Here is a 22,375-nt window from a genome sequence, read left to right as displayed (position 1 = left end):
TGTTTTGTCTTTGACACGTAGTAGATATTAAGCAGATTGCATTAAGCACAGGCGCCAGTGAAGGATAGTGGGAGGACGGCAGTTGGTGTGATTCATCTTGGTATAACCCTCGGCTGTGTTGGCAACTCTGCTGGGCTCTGAGCTGGAGAGCTGCTGCTGAATATATAGATTTTATCCACAAATTCTAGCATAGGGTTAGCATTGTAAACACAAATAAGTGCTTATGAAATAAACAAGAATTTGAAGTATTGAGTGCCAATCTTTTTTGTTTTTTTGAAGGAAAGGGTTTTGATATTTTTAGATTCTAATGGTTGGAAAAAGGAATCAGCAAATAAAAGCCTTACATCTAATTCAGATACTGCTTTGTCTATAACCATGTTTTTCACAAAATCTCAATCTCTGTGTTTTAGGACATTCTCTTGTAGGCCTCTGTTGCTTTGTGTACTGTTGGCATTTTAGGAAGGGCTTTAGCACGCAGGAGACAGAGCTTTCATGTGCCGCCTCTGATGGCCAGGATGGGGCTGTATCAAGGTTAAGGGCCTGGGATCCAATCAGGGACTCTCAAGTATTTGTGGTGTTACCTGCTTTCTTATAGGTGCACGTTAATGGGAACCTGGGATCAGAAATGGAGCTTGGCTTTAAATCAGTTATTCTAATATGGTTTGGGAGTGTCCTACGTGGTGGCCTAGCCAGTGCACCAAATGCCTGCACTGTAAAGAGAAAAGTTTTACTTTCCATTCTCAGTGAGGTAGTATGGGCAGAGGTCTGGAAGAGCTGACATTGGTCAGAAAAGATTCCTACCTTTCTTTGCTGGTTTATGGTTGTCTAAGTTCTCATATGCAGTTTCCAGAGTGAGTCATGTGTCTCAGCTGCCCACTGTTGGTCACCAGGAACCAAAGGTTAAAAGATGCGATACCTTTCCTCACTCATCATTAAGGTCACAGCTAGCCCTATTTTAGCGGAAGGTAGGTGGAATGAGAAGGCAAAACAAATTTGCTAGAAGTTTTATGGGGCGCAGTAGGCTCCCAAGGCACTCAAAGATCCAGAGAAATGTTGTGTTTAGGTTTCATGAGAATAGACAGCATATAGAAGTTTTAGTGTGTAAAAAAAGGAGGGGGGGCTTGTCATAATGATAGTGCATTAAGAGGAAACTCGGCAAGAGCTGCTTGTTCAGGCTCTGCTTGCCCTCTGTGTGGCCTTCTTCCTCTCTTGGGATGGGATGGGGCTCCTTCTGAATGAAGGTCTTCTGTGGAGAAGGCAGCAGAGTGAAGTTATGACTTGCTTTGGGGGAGAGGTGTTCTGGAGTCTGAGAACCACCAGGGAAAGAGTTCTGGTGTCTTTGACTTGTTTTTGATGAGTTTTAGGGACAGGAGACAGGAGGACAGGACTAGTCCAGAGGAACTTTGAGACTTCCAGTGTCCTTCAATGCAAAGCATTCAGTGACCAAGGTGGCACACTTTGGAGTTTTGTATCCTGAGCCCCAACACATGCAAAGACGATTGCTATGTATTCCGTGGTGTCAGGCCCAACTCAGCTTTCTTGTGGGTCCTGGAGCACCAGTCTCCAGAGTCATCAGATGTGGACACATGGCCAGGCTATGGGTTTTGTCTCACTTGGGGTCTGTGCGGTGGAAAGACAGAAAGGGTGGGCTGGCCTCAAGTGGATGAGGGGCTTGTGAGATGGCCCGTGGGAGCTGAGAAAGAACAACTCTAAGACTGATGCCTGTCAGGCCACCTCTGAGGCGAAGGGGAAGGATTCATTTTATTTCAACTTTTTGCTTAAATATTCTATACAGAAAATTCAGTCAAGCTTTCAAGTATCATGAAGTTCAACATTTAGTTCAGATGCCTAGAATCAATCTACAGTATTTTTCTCAGGCAAAAATACAGAAGGCCCGATATGTAAGTCCTTAAATTCAACACAAATACTCAAATACATGTCCATTTGTATTCATAACAGCATTATTTACAACATCCAAAAAGTCAACAATTCAAATGTCCATTAAACAAATTATAATAAATGCATACAATAAAATAGAATCCAGCCTCAAAGGAATGAGGTTACAATAAATGCCACAAAAAGAATGAGCCTCAAGAACAGTTACTAAGGAAAAGAAGGTAGCCACAAAAGGCCACACGCTGGTGGGTGACTGCATTCATGTGTAATATTCTGGATAAATCGGTCGGTAGAGATGGAATGCAGATGGATGATGCTGTCCCGGCAAGGGTTAATAGATGGAAGGGGTACTAGAAATGTTTTGGATCTGAATGTACAGCATGGTAAACACACTAGAAGCCACTGAAGTGTATGTTTAAAAATGATTCTTTTTATATCATGTGAAAATCACATCAGTATAAGTATTAATAGTTTCCAGCCTCCAGCACTAAATCACAACAACAAAAGTGAAGATAAATGAAATCTACTAGCATATGTTTTGCTTAAACTGATGGATGGCTACTGTTTCCCTAATTGTGTTCGAATTATGCTCCATGATAGAATGTCGTCTTCTATCTGTATTTTACATCCAAATTTTATCCAGTCTTCTAATACTGTAAGATTTTCTTAGTGCCTCTGGAATTCTCTTTATCTTTCTCGATCTGTCCAGAATCCTGTCTTCATCATTTGAGCCACGTTGCTACTCTCAATCTTTTGGATAGCCATCAAATTTGAGCTTGGGAAGTGGTAATTCATTTTCATTTCTTAGCTCTCTGGCTGCTTCAGTGTGGTGGGCCTTTTCTGAATCTCAGTTTTAAGTGCCAGTGTTTATCAACTAAATAGAAGAAATTGAAGTTGTCAGCTAATTGTCCTCTAGCATAGCCATCCCAATTAGAATTCTATGCTTTAAGGAATGATCCCCTTCAACATTTGGTACCAGACAGGTACACACTCAGATGGATCTGGGAATCACACAGATGAGTATGACAGAATGAGTCTTCGCCTTGTGCTTAAATTTGCAAGAGATGCATACTGTTGACACAGCGTGCAGTGTCCAGTCCCGAAGTATCAGGAGGCCTTGTTTGTAGCAGACGAACAGAGCTTGTTCATGATGCTCCTTCTCATCAGCCACTCTAAGACCAAATGTGCTTTGAATTCTCAAAGTGCTTCTACCATGAGATTTTTTAAAACACTTTTTTCAAGATCTCTTGCCAAAGTTCATTTAATTCAAATTTAATTCATTCAAGTTCAGTTTACCCAAGTCTGAGTCATGATGGTTTAAGGGGCTTCAGAATGGCCCTTGTCTTCTCCAGAATGTGTTGGTGAGGCCAAGGAGGAGCCCCTGTGCCAGTGCATCAGTAGCAGGTGCAGTCAGCCCATACCCACGGGGATTCACAGGCCTTGAGGCTCACTTGCTCAACAAGTGATCAAGTACAATTGCAACTCCTATGACTATTCTCAGTAAGGTATGCCTGACAATATTGTAACTCTTTGAAACTTGTTAATCTTTTTTATTATTAAGTAGAACACTTTATTTCTTCTCTTGGCACGGAAATAGGCTTTCATAGTCACCTTTTTTCTTTTTAAGTTACAAGATTATATCCTTTGTTCTTAGGGGTTGAGTGATTCACTGTAATGGGTAAGAGCATTTAAACCATCTTTAAAATAGATCTTAAAATATCTGTTCTAATAATACTAAGTATGAGCTACTGATACATTGATAGCAAGTAAGTTTCCTAATGGTGCATTAGGTAAAAAACACAATTTGTTTGACTTAAATAAAGGAATTCTTTTAGTTTTCAGATTTTAAACAAGCACCCAAGCCTTGTTTTACTGCTGTTTGCCTATACTAGTGTATAATTCTGAACAAACAGAATCCCAACATGGTGTCTGGCAGTGGCTTGCTCTCTTAATTGTTTTAAGACAATAAGAGATACTGATGTTTCTAGGATATCAGATATGAACACAACACAAGATTAGGATGTGAATGAATCCACTTTGAGGACTCTGTGGGTTGGTTTTGTTTTGTTTTTTTTTGGTCTTACATTTTTAGTCCTATGTAGAAGTAGGGGGCACCAGTTGGGTCTCAGAGCTGGCACCACTTCCTTGGGGCTGTTCTACTTGTAGGGCTGGTACCCGGGCTGTGTACAGCTGCTCTCCTCCACCTGTGTGTGTGTGTGTACTGAGTGTAAAATGATTTCTTAGTGTATCTAACTTTGATTTGTATTAATTGTATTATTTACTATCTAATGTTCTTATGTTATTTAATAGATTGGTCTAATACTTGTGTGTATATATTTTAAGTATAAGAACAATTGTTTCTCAAGACCATTGTGATAGGGAATAGATTTCATTTAGTAGGAACTGAACGATCAAGGAAAAACGTAATTTCTGCATTTTGTTATTTTAAAAATTTCATAACTCTTGGTGTTTTTCTTGTAATGTTCTGTGTTGTTGACTACCGACATTCTGGTGCATGTTTTCACGTTTAGCCAGGCTATGATGGACTCAATCCTGACTGGAGGCTCTCTCCTGAGAAAAGAAAAAAAGTAAAAGGTGAGTTATGTGAAAAATGATCAATTACGCCTGGGGGAGCTTAGCACATGGTGTGCTACTCAGACAACGGAGTCTCAGGCTTCACGTAGTGAGAAACGCCAGGATGACATCCAACAGGGAAGACAGCAGATGCCAGAGCTGTGAGTTGTGTGGGGCTCCTGCCAGGCCAAGGGTGACAGGGCTGCCTGAGCTCAAAACTGGAAGCCCATTCCTCCGCAGATGCTGTAGGCACAGAGGTGAAAGTGGTTCAAGGCGAGTGACACCAGGCTTTTCTGCAGGGTGGAGGTGTTAGGGATAGATCAGCAGGACTCTGTTTTTCTTGTTAATTTCCATATTTGAATGAAAATGGACATATATTACTTTTTAAAGTAGTTAAAAGATCAAACTTTGTACTTAAAAGTAATAATAATTATTTACTTGGTGGAATAAAACAAATTAGAAAATTGTTTTTTAAGGAGGAGGAGCAGACACACAGGAGGGAAAAGAGGTGTGGGAGGTGGGAGACAGAGAGAGAAAATCTTCAGTCCTGGAACCTCTGATCCTGAAAGGGCCACGAGAGCCTGACCCAACCTTAGCTTCATCAGGGCCTCACATGTGGGTGCTCAGGTGCTTGGGCTGTCTGCTGCGGCCTTCTCAGGAGCATTAGCAGGGAGCTGGATTGGAAGTAGAGCAACCAGGGCTCACCACCTTGTACCCGCTTTGGTTTCTGGGTAGGGGCTTAAACCATTGCACCATAGCAATAGCTCCAAATTAGAAAACCCTAAAGAGTTACTTTGAGTTTTTGACTAAGCAGCGTTTTCCTGTAGATAGAACTCTCAAAGTTAAACATCTCTAAATTTCTAAGTCTCTTAAAAAATCACTGGTGATTACAGGGTTCCATCTGACTTACAATAAGCTTTCAGTTCACATTTAAAGAGCATCAGAATTATTGATTTGTTAATGCCATCAGACTGTGCTTTGCATTAGCTATTTTTTTATATCATTGTCTGAAACACTCATTCAGAAACATTTTAAAGAAAAATATGCTTGGTTGGCGCAGAAGATAGAATTTGATTTAAATGATTTGTTACTCTTCCATTGTAAACTTAGCCCTAGGAACTCTGCTTTTCCCATTTTCTTGGAAATTGTTTCGAATTGCCTTAGGCTTACATTGGAAGAAAATGTTGTTACCATGCTTATTTTTATTGAAATAATGAATTTTCATGTTGGTGCTGAATTCCAATTTAAAAATATCTCTCTCCTTAGTTTAATGTTTAAATATGTCTTAAAATATGTGGCTTAAAGTTCTATTTATTACCTTTCCACCATATTAAATCTTTGGTGGAGTTGGTGAGATTGAAGTAGTGTGATAAAATTACGGTAAATACTGTGAATACCTCTTGATATTCCTTCTATCCTGAAATCAATGCTGGAAAATACTGTGTGCATGTCTTACATTATTACAAGGGTAGAGTTAATTGAAAGTGCTGCAGTGCTTATTTTTTAAAACCTTTTATGATCTTTTTATTTGTACAGCTTTTATACACTTACTTTCTAATTTATTGTGTTGAAAACATTGTGAATGTCTCTGCTGAGCATATTCCTATTTTTTTGAAAACAGCCTTAATTTATTTACCTCTATTGTTGGAACTTTGAAATTTGACTGACAGTTGTTGGTTCTCAGGTGTGCATTAAATGAACTATTATACTGTTTCGTGACTCATAATGCAGTACGTAGACAAAAATAGTAACAGTTAGAGGAAATACTCAGGTTTTTTTTCTTACTGCTTGAACCTTAGGCCGCAAACACATGAATGAGTTTGGTTTTTGTATTGATTGCTTTTAATGTGTTGTCTTTCAAGTGCATTCATGGATGCGTGTGCTTTGACTCACCTTCTCTCACTAGATAAAGAGTCCTTTTACCCGCTGATAGATGTCAGCTGGTGGGCAGATGGCGCCGTCACCTTGGCTCGATGCTCTGGTGCCTTGACTGTTTCATCTGTGAAAACTTTGAAGAACTTGCTGGGAAAATCCTGTGAATGGTTTGAACCGTCACCTCAAGTCACTGCTACGCACGATGGGGGCTTCTTAAGTTTGGAGGCAAGGCTTTTTCTTTGGTTGAGAGTAGATGTGTATTTCATCCAAAAATTAAATATCTGGCATTCATTTTCAGCTGCCCAGTGATATAATCTTTTCTCTAAAAATAAAAATCTGTGAATGGAGACACCAGACATTGAATATAATGTAAAAAGCCAATGTGCAGTGAGTTTGAAAATGGCATTGGAAGAGAACGAACAAATTCTGGGTCTTTTGCTGTGAAGCATTTACTGTTCATTGATAGGAAAGTTTTTTTTTTACCCTGCCCCACCCCCTTCCCTAAACTATGGCTATTTAAAATTTTGGTTCTTATAGTAAGAAAAACTTATGACAATGACTTGAAAATAGAGGCCAAATTTATGTTTTGGTCATTTAAAATGATCTTTCAAGGGTAATATCCCTCAATACATTCCATTTCAGCAGTTTGACAATTCTTTTTTTTCAGTTTGTTGCTGAATCAAAAGATGTTCTTTAAAGAGAATTATGGCTTAAATCTAAGCCTGTTCTGTTAAATGTGGAATGAAAGTTATCTTTAACAGCCAGACTTTCAGACGCAGGCAGTTTTAAAAGAGGATGAAGAACTACTATTTCGGTAAAGCAAGCAAATACCTTCATGTTCATAACCTAAATAGGTTTTTAGGAGAGTCATCTTTGTTTTCTATAGCCGGTATACAATAATAGCAGAAGAAAAAGAAATCACCATTCTTAATTCCATTCTTTCTCTGGAAAAAATTACCCAGGATGTATTTACAAGACTGTATTATGGATCTGTTATTAACAAAGGTTTAAATTTTCGAGATTTAAACTTCATAACGTATGTGCATGACTTTGGAGCTGTCGACAGTAATTGTTGCATTCCTGTGAATTCTGTCATTGATGTAATGAATCAAGCCAGAGTATAATCAGAAATATTATTTATTCCATTAACTCTAAAATGTTGTCCTTAGTTCCTCACTATTAATTTCACATCTTTTTTTTCCTTTGATGCAGTGTGAGATTAAACTTGCCCCCAAACGGTCTCGCTTGGAGGTTCGGGTGGGAGAAGAGGATGAGGGAGAAGAGGATTCGGATTCTGATCATGAAATCTCTGCCAAGGCTCGTTACTTTGGCTACATAAAGCAAGGCCTTTACTTGGTGACCGAAATGGAGCGCTTTGCACCGCCACGGAAACGCCCACGCACCATTACTAAAAATTACCGCCTTGTGAGCTTGCGTTCCACCACGCCTGAAGAGCTGTACCAGAGAAAGGTGAGGGAGGCCTCTCCAGCATTGGACGGCATCAGGTGTTATCTTAATGAGAAGAGGCTAATTTTTTAATGAAGGGAGAAATTTGAAGAGGAATTGTTCAATCGTAAATCTCCATTATCATGAATAATGCTACTGTTTATCCTGGAGTAATCAAAATCAAGGCAGTCAAAAAAAAAAGTGGTACATTGACTTCTCTTGATTTTTCCGTTTTCTGACTTGCTTTTTTGATGTCCTTTGAATGACCTTCCTCTCCTTGACTGTTTCCGTATGGCTGTGTACTTGGGCTTCACCTGTGAGGGAGGGAATGCACACGGCTTCCCACCTCGGGCTGACTGTGCAGCCTGGAGGACGGCGGACTGTGCAGCCCGGAGGACCGTGTTCTGACTTATCTCTAGTTCCTGTCGTGTCAGGAGCCCAGCACAGACAGTCCACTGTTACCTGCTAGTCCTGATACTGCCTCTGTTCTCCTTTATAGACCTGACCATCTCGTTGTTTGTCTCTCATCTTTCTGTTAAAATGTTAATACGGGGCCTGGTGTGGTAGCCTAGCAGAGTCCTCACCTTGCATGTGGTGGGATTCCATATGGGTGCCAGTTCAAACTAATTCCGGCAGCTCTACTTCCTCTCCAGCTCCCTATTTGTGACCTGGGAAAGCATTCAAGGATGGCGCGAATCCTTGGGACCCTGCATCTGCATGGGAGACCTGAAAAGAGGCTCTTGGCTCCTGGTTTTTGATTAGTGCAGTTCCAGCCATTGCTGCTGCTTGGGGAGTGAATCAGTGGACAGAAGATCTTCCTCTCTGTGTCTCCTCCTCTATGTATATCTGACTTTGCAATAAAAAAAACGCTAATATAACTGCCTGATTTATCTGCTCCTCTAAATGTGCACGTGAATTCATAATGTGCTGTGCATGTCCAAGGGACTGTCATTGTTGTTTCGTTACAGTGACCTCATGACCATTCCTGCTTCCATTTCCTTGTCTACAGATTGAAAGTGAAGAGTATGAGGAGGCCTTGTCTCTGGCTCATACCTATGGCCTGGATACGGATCTTGTGTACCAGAGGCAGTGGAGGAAGTCAGCAGTCAACGTTGCCTCCATTCAGAATTATTTGGTAAGTATAATTTTGAATACATGATACAGTTCATATTTTGGAGTTCCTTTTGGTTCAGGGCTTGACTGTGGAGTTCCTCACACCGCTGACTTGGCTGTGTGCAACTTCATCAGATTGCTTCTTCACCCGGAAGAACATGTTGTCAGCGTAGGTCCTCCCTCTAGCTGACCTTTGATTCTGAAGTCTGTGATCTGGTTTTCACCCAGATAGCAGCCAATTACTACCTGGTTTTACTTAATCCTTTTCCCGGGTGCAGCGCAGTTGCCTCTCTGTGCTTGCCTTACTTAGGGCTCAGTCAGAACCCATTGGGAAGGTTTCAGGATGCGGGCTTGTTTTGTCGGAACCAGAGCTTAATCATAAGAGAGTAGGAAGAACTCTATGTGATATACTAGACTGGAGGAACATATCCATGGGGAGGATGAACTTGGAAAGGAGATCTCCCCCACAATGCGATTCACACCACCCGAGACAAGTGCTGACTATGACTGTAGCACGTTGGGTAGAGAAGTTTCCTGGGTCGCCTTGCCTAGTCCATGTTTGGCAGACTGGGAAACATGGGCTGGAAAGTGAAGCCGAATGCCTGTTGCTAGGGTATCAGGAAGCTGAGATTGAGATCAGAGCTTGAAAACAGGAACCTTCTACCAGCATGCAAGTGGTATGAGACTGGCAGATAAGAAGGGAGCCACAGGGAGGAATGGCAAAAAAAATCTTCCCACTCCTTTAGGCTGGACCAGTGTGGGAGGCTTCTCTTCCAGAGTTTGGGAAATTGGAAAGAAATCTGTCCACAGCAGTACCACTGCAGTTCCATGGAAGGCTTTGCACAGCAGGAGGAAGAGGGCAAGTAAACCCCACAAGATGTCCGCATTGTGCCTTTCTGGCTGCTAAGCCAGAGGACCAGGACTAGAAAGCAGAGCCTTTGGCTTTGCAATGGATCTCCAGTGTACTTTCATGATAGTGAATCCACTGCAAATGCAAATGAGAAAGCGATCATGGGGGCCTAGCCCAGTGGTTCCATGTTAAGCCGCTGCCTGTGGTGCTGGCATCCCATATGGACATTAGCTGATATGCTTGGGAAAGCAGTGGATGACCCAAGTCCTTAGGTTTCTGCCATTCACGTGGGGAGACTCTTGGGGTGCCTGCAGCCCATCCCTCCTGTTGCATGCCCAGGAAACAGGCCATGTTGGGGTCTCTTAAGAAAGGGCACAGTGTGACATGTGTCTGTGGCCTCCCATACGGGCTAGGTATGTGGAGATTCAGGGGTCCCACAGGAGACCAGAAGAGGCCCCCTGCTCCTCTTGGCGATGTGGCCATTTGGAAAGAGAACCAGTGGATGGAAGTTTTGTCTTTTTTATCTCTCCTTCTTTTGCTCTGTAACTCTGTCTTTCAAATAAATTTACAAACAAATCTTGAAAAAAGAAAGCCATCACCCAGCTTTTTCAGGGGGAAGTTGAATCTAAGAGTTCATAATATACCCTGTGTTTACTTCAGTCCTTCCTATTACCTGCCTGCCATTGCTAGAGCTATTATATGGCCTATCTTATTCGAGTAGGTCTTATGCAGACTAAGTGGCTTAAACAAGCATTTCTTTCTCAAAGTTGTAGAGGCCAAGAAGTCTTAAGTTCAAGGTGCTGGGGCACATTAAGTTTCTAGTGAGAACCTTCTTCATAGGTTACAGGTGAATTTCTTTTTCCTGTGTCTTCATTGATGGATAGCGGGGTGGGAAGATGAGGGAAGGAACAGAACTGTCCCTTACAAGGACTCTTACAGAGTCATCTCAGAATACTGTGAGCCTCAGGGTTAGGTTTTCTTTTTCTTTTCATTCTTCTCTTTTTCAAAATTGTACTTCTTTCTAATGAGTTGACTATTACATTTGTGAAGTTCTGAAATGGTTACCAGACCAGAGAAAGATATTTCCTTTAGGCTCTGCTTGAAACCAATAGCTTCAGCAAACTGCTGATCTTGATTAAGAGCCAAGGTTTTCAGCATCGGAATTTTTGGGGATATGCTTAGTTCATTAGCAACCTGAATGTTTTGATTCTTGCTGTCTTGGTAAGGAAGTGATAGGACTCATGTCTTTTTTTTTTAAGATTTAGTTATATTTTACATATATTTATATAAAAATTAAAATTAATATAAAGTTATATTTTTATATTTTACTTTAGCCTAGTGGGTAACGTCCTTGCCTTGCATGTGCCAGGATCCCATTTGGGCACCAGTTCTAATCCTAGTTGCCCTGCTTTCCATCCAGTTCCCTGCTTGTGGCCTGGGAAAGTAGTTGAGGACGGCTCAAAGCCTTGGGACCCTGCACCTGCTTGGGAGACCTGGAAGAGGTCCTAGGGTCCTGACTTCGGGTCAGCTCAGCTCCAGCAGTTGTGGCTGCTTGGGGAGTGAATCAAATGAATGGAGGATATTAAAAAAAAAAAAAAGATTCACTTATTTTTGTTTGAAAGGCAGATTTGACAGATCTTTCATCCACCTGTTTACTCCCTGAAATGGCTGCAATGGCCAGAACTAAATTGATCTGAATCTGGAAGCCAGCCAGGAGCTTCTTCCAGGTCTTGCATTCTCCTGTTTGCTGCTGCTTCACCAGGCTGTAAGAGAGAGGAGAGCTAGATTGGAAGTGGGGCGACCCAGGCACAATCTACGCCCATGTGGGATTCTGGACTACTGAGTGAAAGATTAGCTTACTGTTCCACCACACTGGCCCCTCATGACATACTTCTAAAGGACAGCAATTTTTAATCTGATATTTAGCAAGGAAGGCACTAAATATTGGGACAATTTTATGATAATTGCTTTCCTTTAAAACTGCATATATGAAGTATATTCGCTTTATATAAATACATTTTCAAAAAATTTAAACAAATCCAACAAAATAGAAGGTATTTTGAGAAAAAAAGTGTACAAAAGTAATGCAAAACAAAAATATAATCTGAAACTAGAGGATAAACTGTAGTTGTTTTCTGCTTTCTTTAGAAAATTGGGATACTAAATCTGTTATCTTCCTTTTTTCTCTTCTAATATAGAGCACTGTGTTTATGTATGGCCATTTATTTGGTGTTTTTTTTTTTTTTTTGAACACAAGAAAGAGCAGTTCCTGGAGAGACTTTAAATGGTAAAGATGCAAAGGCAAGAATCTTTCTGATAATAAGGAATATATACTAATTAGCAATTGAGGAATGGAAGCACTACGGTAGGATCATGAAGGGATAGAGGAGTAGCCAAAATGTTGCTTCTACTCCTAGATAGTGCAGAGAGGAGCTGCACACTTCCAATACGTATAACTATCAAGAAGACATCAGACAACACAGGGAGCCCAGTGAAGGTAGCAATCATTGTAGACTTGAGGCTCCTTTATGGCTTCAGTAGCAAAGATATTGTAAGCATAAATGTGAAGATATTACAAGTAGTTCTATAGTTAACAGAGACAAATGTATTCTCAGTATGACTAATGGTGAGCAAGTTAAAAGGGGATGAGCATTGACCCGAGAGGTCTTTGAGCCATTGGTTCATTTCCCAAATGACTGCAACAGTCAGTGGCTGAGCCAGGCCAAAGGCACAAGCCAGAAACTTCAGTGCTTTCCATGTGCATGGCAGGGGTCCATGAACTTGGGCCATCTTCCTCGGCTTACCCGGTATGTGAGCAGTGAGCTTAAGCACAGCAGCCAGGACTCAACCTGCTGATCCACAGTGCGATTGCCAGTGTTGCAGGCATGGGCTTAGTCAACTGTACCACGACATCAGCCCTGACTGCATCTTACTCACTGCTGTGTCTTCAAGCCTAGTAAGTGCCAGGTACTCAATGGTATGCAGTACACATTCCTGCATGAAGGGGCTTTGTAAGTCATGGAGTTGTTGAGCGGTGTTTCATGACAGGATGTGTAGGACATGTGTCAGAAAGGTGTGTAGTAGTAGCATATACTGCCAGGGACAAGGGATTTCTTCAGTGTCCAGCTGTTATTCTTTAGTAACTTAGACTGTAGTTTTAAAAATACTACAGATGTGGAAAGGGGAAAGTGATCTCAGAAACATCTGATTAAGGAATTGATAGGACGAAATATACAAAGGAACATAAAGTATGAATTAAATCCACATTCCAGTTTGTGCTTCTAAAAGCTCTTGCTACCAAGAGGGCAAATCGGGAATTGTGAATGGATTTGTGGCAAACACTAAGCCATGGCCTTTCCAAACAACAGCATACTGATACTTTTGTGAATCACTTATTGGTACCATGTGATGATACATCTTCGATACAAGTAGATGCAGCGTACCACTTCAGTGTGCTCTGCTTCAGATACTGTTTCAGACTTCAATCTGCTTATTACAGTGTGATGTATCTTTTTGTTTTATTTTCTGCTCTGTTGTGTAGCCAAAATGCAAATCAAAGGCAGTTATGAGAATGTAGAAGAAAGTCTTTATTTTCAAAAAGGACTGTTGAACTTTGTGTGTCCCTGTGGCTCATGAGAGGAAGAAAGGAAGCAGCTGGGATCCATTTCCTGAATGCAGTTGTGATTCTCTAGGGGACGAGCTGTTTGATAAGGAGCTTCTCCAGCAGTAAGGATGAGTCCTCCAGCTAGCTCTGTGACTCTAGAAGGCAGGTTTTCAACTTCTAACGTGGCATGGGCTACTAATGCCTTTTTACAATTTTGTTTACTTTTAGAGCAAAATAAAGAAGCGGTCCTGGGTTCTCCATGAATGTTTGGAAAGAGTTCCTGAAAATGTGGATGCTGCAAAAGAACTGTTGCAATATGGGTTGAAGGGCACAGACTTGGAGGCTCTCGTAGCAATAGGGACGGGCACCGATGATGGCAGGTTGGTTTTAGAAAGAGGGATTTAATATGGAAGTGATTTGTAAGTTGATCAATGCTTCAGTGCTCCTTGTTGAATGCACTGCAGGTGCTGGCTTGGTGCTGAGGGTACAGTGAGGTCTGCAGACCTTTTCCGAGACCGACTAGTTCTAAACGAGGATATGAGACACTTAGCTGTATTGGCTTCCTGTTTAAAAGACCCATCTTAGGCGGTTCTGAGCCTCATGTACCTTCTGGGATTGATTTAACTATGTACCTTGAAACTATGTGAAAATAACACATGAACTTTTTTTTTTCTTTTAATGAATTACTTTGTGTATCTGAAAGACATAATTAGAGAGAGAAAGCAAAAGAGAGATTCTAATTTTTGGTTCACTCCCCAAAATGGCTGTAAAGGCCTGGCAAGGTTGGGTCATGCCAAAAGCCAGGAGCTTCTTCTGGATCTGCCACATGAGTGCAGGGACCCAAGCACTTGGGACATTTTCCTCTGGTTTTCACAGGCACATCAGCAGGGAGCTGCATCGGAAGGTGAGCACCCAGGACTTGAACAGGTGGCCAGATAGGATGCCATTATCGCAGGCAGTGACTTACCATGGTACACTACAGTGTTTGCCCCACCTCGTAAACTTTCAAACATCCTTCCAGTGTCAGATCGTGACATACGAACTTTTTTTTGTTAAGCATCATTACTCAATAGACATTTGGAAATTCTGTTGATATATAAATATGCTAACGTACTTGACAAATAATTTAGATGAGAGTGACATTACTCACTGTGTTACGACCATAAGTACAAATGATTCAAATTGTAAACTTTGGCCGTTTTATTTTATTTATTTATTTATTTTTGCATAGAGTCTTATGTGAGGTGAATAAAACCTTTTGTTTTTTCCTAAATAACTCATTTTCTTGAATTATAATTTTTATCTGTGGGGTGTGCATTGTGGTGAATGGGTTAAGGTGCCACCTGCAGGGCCAGTATGGGCTTGGAGCGCTGGTTCCAGTCCCGGCTGCTCTTTTCCGATCTAGCTCCCTGCTCTCACACCTGGGAAAACAGGAGGTTGGCCCAGAGGCTTGGGCCTTTGCACCCTCTTGGAGATCCTGATGAAGTGTTTGGGTTCTGACTTTACTCTGGCCTGGCTTCAGCCACAACCATAGCCACCATCGATGGGTAATCCGTCTCTCTCTCTTTCCTTCTTTGTAACTCTTAAATAAATAAAAATTTAAAAAATTCTTTATCTGTGACTGTTTTTGAGGACTTTTTGCCAAGTCTTTGAATATAATGAATCCAATCACTTTGTGTATAACGACAACAATTTTTATTGGCCTAAATAATTAGTTGTTTCTGTCTGCAGAAATCAGTCATTGAATCAGTCAAAAAAAAAAAGAAGGAGGAGTGATTTTACAAAACAGTTATGCTTTTTTTGGGGGTACAGATTCACATTACCTGGCGAGGTAGACATTGAAAATATCTCTTATGAGGAGCTTTCCCCACTTGAGGAGTCAGTGAAGGAGAGAAAGGAAAAGGAGCTCCAGAAGAGGCGGGCGCTGCTGAAATCCGTGAGCTTTGCAAAGTAGGTGACTTCTCACTGCTCAGTTGATGGTTTCATTAAGGTAACTTCTTATTTCAGGCTATTCCTTACCAGTGACATTATGTTAAATTATTTCAGCTTTAATGCCTTTAATATTATCTTACCCTTACGCTTGTACATACTGTTCCATGATTTTCAGACTCAATATAGTGTTGTGTTCATTGTGCTTTAATTTCTGGAGGAAGATACTTCTGTATGAATGGCTTAATTCAATTATCCCAAACAGGTTGACGTTGGAACAGAAGGAACTTTGCCGTTGTAGACTGAAATTATTAACCTACTTAGATCGACTTGCAACATATGAGGTAAAGGATAATTTTAATCACATTAGTTGTTTTTCATTTGATCTGTCATTATAAGTGTCATGGCTGCCCTAATGCCTGATATTCTTGGTCTTTAGAACTATTGATGTAGGGAAAATTTAATTTCTTTTAGAGGCAATTTCTTGATTTAAGTTTCAGTTAAAATTAGAGCTCTTGGATACTAGAAGTTATTTTGCTAGACTGCAGAATGGAAATGCATTAACTTCATCAGTCCATTTGTGTTCAAGATAATGTTTCTGGTAAAATGAGTAGTTTTGACTTTTTATTTTAGCAATTTGCAAAAGAGTTGAACTTGATTGATGTTGGGCTTTTCAGTAGCGCAAGATTGCTTTTCTGCCTGACTCTTGTGGTGCTGTTGCCCCGGTGGTAAAGTAAGTGTCTGATGGGGGAAGCAGCATGGCCTCTTCAGGTGTTCTGGGTTGCATTTCCATGCAGCGGACATCCAGACATCCGTTGCTCAGCTCCTAGCGCTGGTACTAAAGGTTCTCAGGAAATGTCGTTCCTGGTAGTGTGCTGCCCATCTCTAGCATGCGGAGATGTTTAGTTCTTAAGATCACATGGGAATTTCAGAAGGCTGCCTGGTCAGGATAATTGAAATATTACTAAACAAAGTAATAAAAGAGGATTGTTTTATAGTGATTAGAAAACATTGGTGAGGATTCCTTGTTTGTCGGTTTATTGTCTTGTGTACTTTATCTACATGATCTCCCGGCAGTCCTTCGAGCCGAGAACTGTTTTCTGCTCAAAGATAAGCGATTTGTCCAAACTGATAGGAAATAAGAATTTATAACCAAGTCCTATGATTATTAGCCTATGCTTACAGTTAATGTGGTACTTAAATGCTTAGTGGCATGAAGGAATATGACATGCTTATGAGAAGATGGACTGGTTAGGGTAACTGGACAACGTGGGAGGAAGAGAGTGGTACAGAGTAAAGGTGAGAGAAATGGTTAGGATAGTTTGTGGCCATGTTTGAAACTATCCTGTGCTGTGTAAGAAATTGTGTTGGATTCTTGTCAGAGATTAAGTGAGTTTAGGAAGTAAAAGAAAGCAAGAATAAAGAGACTGCAGCTCTTTCAAGAAGTGTTTTTGTGGAGAGGAACAGAGAAGATGTTGATGGCAAGAGAGGGTTCTAGGGAATTACATGAACGTTAATAAGGAACAAATCAGTAGGGTGGTGAGGAGGAATTTACTGAATGTAAAAGGGGATACTTGTCGCGATGGAGTAGAAATGGGATTCAGAGACTGGGTAGAGTTTTGCGGAGTTTTTCAGAAAAATGTTTCTGTTGTAAATGGAGGGAAGAAAAATACTATTAGTGCAGATGTAGGTAAAATTGAAGTTTTGGTTGAGGGGCCAGATGGAGGGAATTCTTACCTGGTAGTGTCAGTGTTAAGTAAGGAGTGTTTCAGCAGAGACTCAATGCTGGGAGTAGCAGGTTGGCACTGTAGGAGGGATGAAAGTGGGGGGACAAAGAGCAAACTGGGCAAGAAAGCTGTCCAGGGAAATTTGGTAACACTGAGGAATAACACTAAGTATCCATTTAAATTTTGTTGTGTCAGTAAATTTTTCTTGTTAAAAATTTCAATCACTCATAATAGTACAGAAAATGTTAAGATAAACCTTAATGGGCTTGTTGGTCAGTTTCATTTTCTTCCAGTGTTTTGCCAGTATTGCTTCTTTTATTTTCCAACTTTTCGCTCCTGCCTTTTCTTTCACTTGAGTACTTTATTTATGGTTTATAAGTTTTATTGATTTGAAAGGCAGAATTAGAAAGAAAGAGAGATGGAAAAAGGGAGGGAGGGAGGAATAGAATAGAATAGAATAGAATAGAATAGAATAGAATAGAATAGAATCTTTGATCTGCATATTCACCACCAAGTAAGCACAATAACCAGGGCTGCACTGGGCTGAACCTTAGGAGCCAGGAGTTCCATCTTCGTCTTCCGTGTGAGTGACGTGAGCTCGAGTACTTGGGCACATTAGCAGGGAGCTAGATTAGAAACTGAAATCCTTGCCAATATGGAATGCTGGCACCAATGGGGAGGCTTAACCTGGTGCCCCACAGTGTTGCATACCTCAGTATCTTAACGCAAAGTTTAGATGTAATTGTATTTATAAAAACTTAAGTATGTGTCTTCAACTGATGAGATTGCTAATATCTAGTATTTCTCAAAAAAGTAGGAATGCTATATCATCATATGCTCACTTCAAATCCAAATTTCCCTGTTGCCTCACAAATATATGTATATATGATGTGTATATATGATGTGTGTGTGTGTGTGTGTGTATTACAAAGTAGGATTCATTTCCGGACTAGATTGTAAGCTCCCTGGCAGGCCGTGAAAGTGTATTGGTCAGTGTATCTCCAGTTCCTTTTACAGCACCCATAGTACAGAGTAGTTGCTTATTAGTTGTATTTGCTAAGTGAATGAGAGATTTGGTTTACATTTTATATGTATTACTATGAATACTAAGATTAACCTAAAATTCTCATGTGCAGGTGACAGGGTCTCATATTCCATCACTGCAGAGAATTGTTGCTTATTTGTTCTTACCAGGTGGTTAATTTGGATTATTCTACTGTAATTCACTTGATTTTTCTGCTTGTTTCATTTACTTCTAGATTTTCCTTTAAAATTAATAGTATTTATGAATATGGTCTTTTTTCAGATAAAGACAATACAGATATAGTACTTCAAGTAAAAGGAGATAGTTGAAGTTAAATTAATTCAGGCCTTAATTATTTAGGCAAACAGAGTTGTACAGATTGTAAGTATTTCTTTGTCTTCTGAATCTGAATGCCTTTGTGGACATTGCTGCTTTTCCTCAGGAAATCCTAGGTGCACCTCCTGCTTCGGAGCAGAGATATGATGCAGAATTCTTTAAGAAATTCAGAAATCAGAATATTGTTCTCTCAGCAAGAACTTACGCTCGGGTAATTTCTTTTCTCCAAATAAAATAATTATGCCAATTGATGCTTTGTAAATCTTTAAATTGTGCAGATAAGCTTATTGCATCTACCATAGAATTATATTTAATTTTATGCTATAGCATTGATAAGTGTAGATAAGATAGTTATATCTAAAAATTTTATTTGACATTCTGAGTTTTAGAAATAATTTTGACGCATTCGACTGAGACATATTACGCAGATTAGAAGAAATTGGCCTACTTTAAAATATTTTATATCGGAACTGCATGAAATTGCTAGTTTTGGAATGTCATGAGAAAATGTATTTATTTGTAAGTTTCACGTTAGAAACCCGCCCTTTGTCTGTCTGTTTTACAGGAAAATAATGTCCAAGCCCTGGACATTCTGTTTACTTATCACGGCTCTGATCTCCTTCCTCATCGCCTGGCAATTCTCTCCAACTTTCCGGAGACCACTTCACCACATGAGTATTCTGTTTTGCTTCCCGAAGCTTGGTATGTGACCATTTTTAATGGAATTTTATCTGCTCACAAAAGAGTAACAGTTTTTTGCTTCATGCCGGATACTTTTTATTTTAAAAGAAATAATTTTATTTAAAAATATTTTCATTTATAAAGCAGAGTGAGTGAAAGGCAGAGAGAGTGGTTCTCTTCCCAGTTGCACTGGGTCAGCCTGAGGCCGGGAGCCCAGAGTGCACATGTGTCTGCCCTGGGAGCGGCAGGAACCCAGCTGCTCAGGCCGTTGCCTACTGCCTGGCACGCTGCACGGCAGCAGGGAGCTGGGTTGGAAGCAGATGTGGGACTGGACCGCAGGCACTTGGTACAGGATGCTCGCCTCCTAGGCACCGTGACAGCCTTAGTGGTCATTTTAATATACTGTATTTAAGATTGTTTCCAACTGACATTTCTTTTTCTGATACAGTTCCGTAGGCTCTGGGATTTCCTTACCCGCTCCCCAAATCCCTCTTCTTCCACTGATTTCCCCTTTATTACTACAATAGCATAATTCTTCATAGCAGTATAAGTGCATCACCAGCTGACGTTTAAATGATCTTAAATTCAAAATGTTTCAAGCATAATATCACCTTTCTTAAGTGAACAAAGTTTTTCTGTGTTTTAGATTTTTTAAGTTAATTATTGTGCTATTACATGCTTGATATATACTGTTTTTCAGTTAAGAGCAATGTTTAGTGTAGCAATACCTTTGGAATTAGGTGTATCATTTCAAAATTACAGTGTAGTTCTGGTTATGTTAGGTTTTTCATCCAGGGACCAGGGTCGTATGATTTTACTTTCCTTTATAATTTCTTCTCCATATGGATTTGTAGATACATGAAGGCAAATGCGAAATAAAAATACTGCTTTCACCGTTAGTTAGACTAGTACTAGCACTAGCACTGCTTTTTCCTTTTTCTAAGATTAATTCTTGTTTATTGCACAGGCAGAATTACTGAGAGAAAGAGAAAGAGAAAAAAATTTTCCATCTGCTGGTTCACTCCCTAAGTAGTCGCAACAGCTGGAGCTGAGCCAGTGTGAAGTTTGGAGCCAGGAGACTCCTGGGTCTCCCATGTGGTTGCAGGGTCCCCAGGCCTTGGGTCATCCTGCACTGCCTTAACAGGCCACAAGCAGGGAGCTGAATGGGAAGTGAAGCAGCTGGGACATAAACCAGCATTTGTATGGGATTCTGGTTGATGCAAGGCAAAGATTTAGCCACTAGACTATTGTACCAGGCCCCCTAGCACTGCTTTTTAAGTTCATGGTAACTAGGCTGTGGTGTGTGTCATAGATACTGTGCCTGAATGGTAACTGTGTTATCATTGGTGGTCTTATGAAGGCCCATACATTTCTGCTTAGAATGAAGAGAATGCATTTGCCTTCGTACATAGTGCAGAGATGGGCCTGATTGGTCCCTAGGAGAAGAAAGACATGCAGAGTGTACCTGACTGGATCAGCTTCTAAAAGGCAGCAGGTGGAAAAGAACAAGACAGCTGTTGGTGACACCTTGCATGTGCAATGTGCCAGCCCATTAGTAAATACGACTCATTTATTAAGTACCTGAGTTTTGTTTTCTGCTTTTGAATTTACTGTCTATAAACTTTGTTGACATTCCTTGTCTTGCTCTTCCAAGGTGTGAAGAATTGAGTCTGCTAAAAGCAATTTTATTACATATTCTAGTCCTACCATACTTCTGTCATTTGTAATGAAATATCACCTAAACTGTAGGCTAGATAATGAAATAATTATGAAAAGATTGGGACATTGTGTTCATTTTGATTTGATTCTTAAGGGAAACATGAGTGTTTTTTCCTCTTTGAAATTGAAAAGCTGATTAGTTGCCTAATAAAAATTCAGTTCCATAGATGCAGTTTGTTTCTGAGCTGCTATGAACAAAGTGATTCTGTGGCTGTGTGTTCGGGGCTTGGTTTAATGAGTACTGCCGTGTTAGGTGACTTCTGGTAGAGCAGAGTCTGCGGAAGGTTTTTAGGGAGGGCCGGGTGGTCAGTTCCAGAGCCAGAGGAACTGCTGGCGGTGAGGCCAAGTCCTCTTCACGGGTGCAGAGCGGGGTCTGGGAGAGCAGGTGAGGATGGTGTAATTATCTAGCACAGGGACAGTTTAAATCCTGACTCAGTTCTTGTCTTCCTGTTTATCTAAAGGGAAAAATTACCCTTAGAATGGTTTCTCTGAGTGCCTGGCACGGTATTCTAGGTGCTAAAGTCCTTGCCTTGCACATGCCAGGATCCCATGTGTACACTGGTTCTAATCCCGGCAGTCCTGCTTCCCATCCAGCTCCCTGATTGTGGCCTGGGAAAACAGCAGAGGACGGCCCAAAGGCTTGGGATCCTGCACCGATGTGGGAGACCTGGAAGAAGCTCCTGTGTTTGGATCGACTTAGCTCTGGCCGTAGTGGCCACTTGGGGAATGAATCAGTGGACAGAAGAGTTTTCTCTCTCTCCTCTCTGTGTATCTGACTTTCGAATAAAAATAAATAAATCTTAAAAAAATGATTTATCTGTTTCAAATGGTGGAAGTGACTTTAATTTGAAAGTAGTAATTCTGGGCTTTGGATGTAAGTTGAAGCTGATTTTGGTAGGTGTCTGGGAAAGCAAGGCATACTGTTTGTTTCTTTGATTGAACAGACGTTTCACGATTGAGTGTGCAACTTTTGTGTTTTAGTTTCCGGATGAATTTTATATTTTACGTGTAGTTTTCACGGTCTATTTTTGAAATAAGTTGAAAATTAATTATCCTGTCCTTAGTGAAAAACGTTTCAGAGGCTTGAGTGAAATATGGCAAATTCTTAGTGAACTAGGGAATTATTTTAACATAATTTTAATTGCATTACTGGTTTATTATGGGTGTAACTATTTTCCACTGCTTTTTCCTTGGCTTAGTATTGTTTGAACTTTCTGGGATCGGGAGCTCAAGTTTGCTCTTGTTGAGACCCAGATGCTTTACTTGTGGCCTGCTTGTGGCCCGCGTGTGGCCCGCGTGTGGCCCGCATGTGGCCCACATGTGGTTTGTGTGTGGCCTGCGTGTGGCCCGCGTGTGGCCTGCGTGTGGCCCGTTTGTGGCCTGCTTGTGGCCTGCTTGTGGCCTGCTTGTGGCCCGTTTGTGGCCTGCTTGTGGCCCACGTGTGGCCCGCTTGTGGCCTGCTTGTGGCCCACGTGTGGCCCGCTTGTGGCCTGCTTGTGGCCTGGCTTCCCCTGTGCGTGCTAGAGACACAGGCGGGATGGAGCCACGTGCTGCAGATGCCCTGGCTGCATTGGGGAAGGAACAAACAGATTGAAGAGTCT

At 40.9% G+C, this 22,375-nt stretch overlaps 1 protein-coding gene and 1 non-coding gene across 3 annotated transcripts in view; one reads left to right on the top strand and one right to left on the bottom strand.

Annotated features, from left to right (window-relative positions):
- The window catches only part of NBAS (NBAS subunit of NRZ tethering complex), a 300,840-nt gene that overhangs the window by 77,185 nt on the left and 201,280 nt on the right, over positions 1-22,375 (top strand). For both annotated transcript variants that reach the window (XM_040992846.1, XM_040992845.1), the window contains exons 13-21: positions 4,428-4,491; positions 6,377-6,570; positions 7,558-7,815; positions 8,801-8,926; positions 13,587-13,738; positions 15,171-15,308; positions 15,553-15,631; positions 18,481-18,585; positions 18,940-19,076. In XM_040992846.1, the coding sequence (XP_040848780.1) occupies positions 4,428-4,491; positions 6,377-6,570; positions 7,558-7,815; positions 8,801-8,926; positions 13,587-13,738; positions 15,171-15,308; positions 15,553-15,631; positions 18,481-18,585; positions 18,940-19,076 (1,253 nt within the window). The remainder of the gene's footprint in view (positions 1-4,427; positions 4,492-6,376; positions 6,571-7,557; positions 7,816-8,800; positions 8,927-13,586; positions 13,739-15,170; positions 15,309-15,552; positions 15,632-18,480; positions 18,586-18,939; positions 19,077-22,375) is intronic.
- On the bottom strand, positions 10,764-10,900 carry LOC121165489. Its single transcript, XR_005885270.1, has one exon. It is a non-coding gene; the product is annotated as a small nucleolar RNA SNORA2/SNORA34 family (small nucleolar RNA).

Source organism: Ochotona curzoniae, unplaced genomic scaffold (assembly GCF_017591425.1).
Source record: "Ochotona curzoniae isolate NIBS_2020 unplaced genomic scaffold, NIBS_Ocur_1.0 contig_883, whole genome shotgun sequence".
Classification (NCBI taxonomy): Eukaryota; Metazoa; Chordata; class Mammalia; order Lagomorpha; family Ochotonidae; genus Ochotona; species Ochotona curzoniae.
This window is presented reverse-complemented; position numbering and strand designations above follow the sequence as displayed.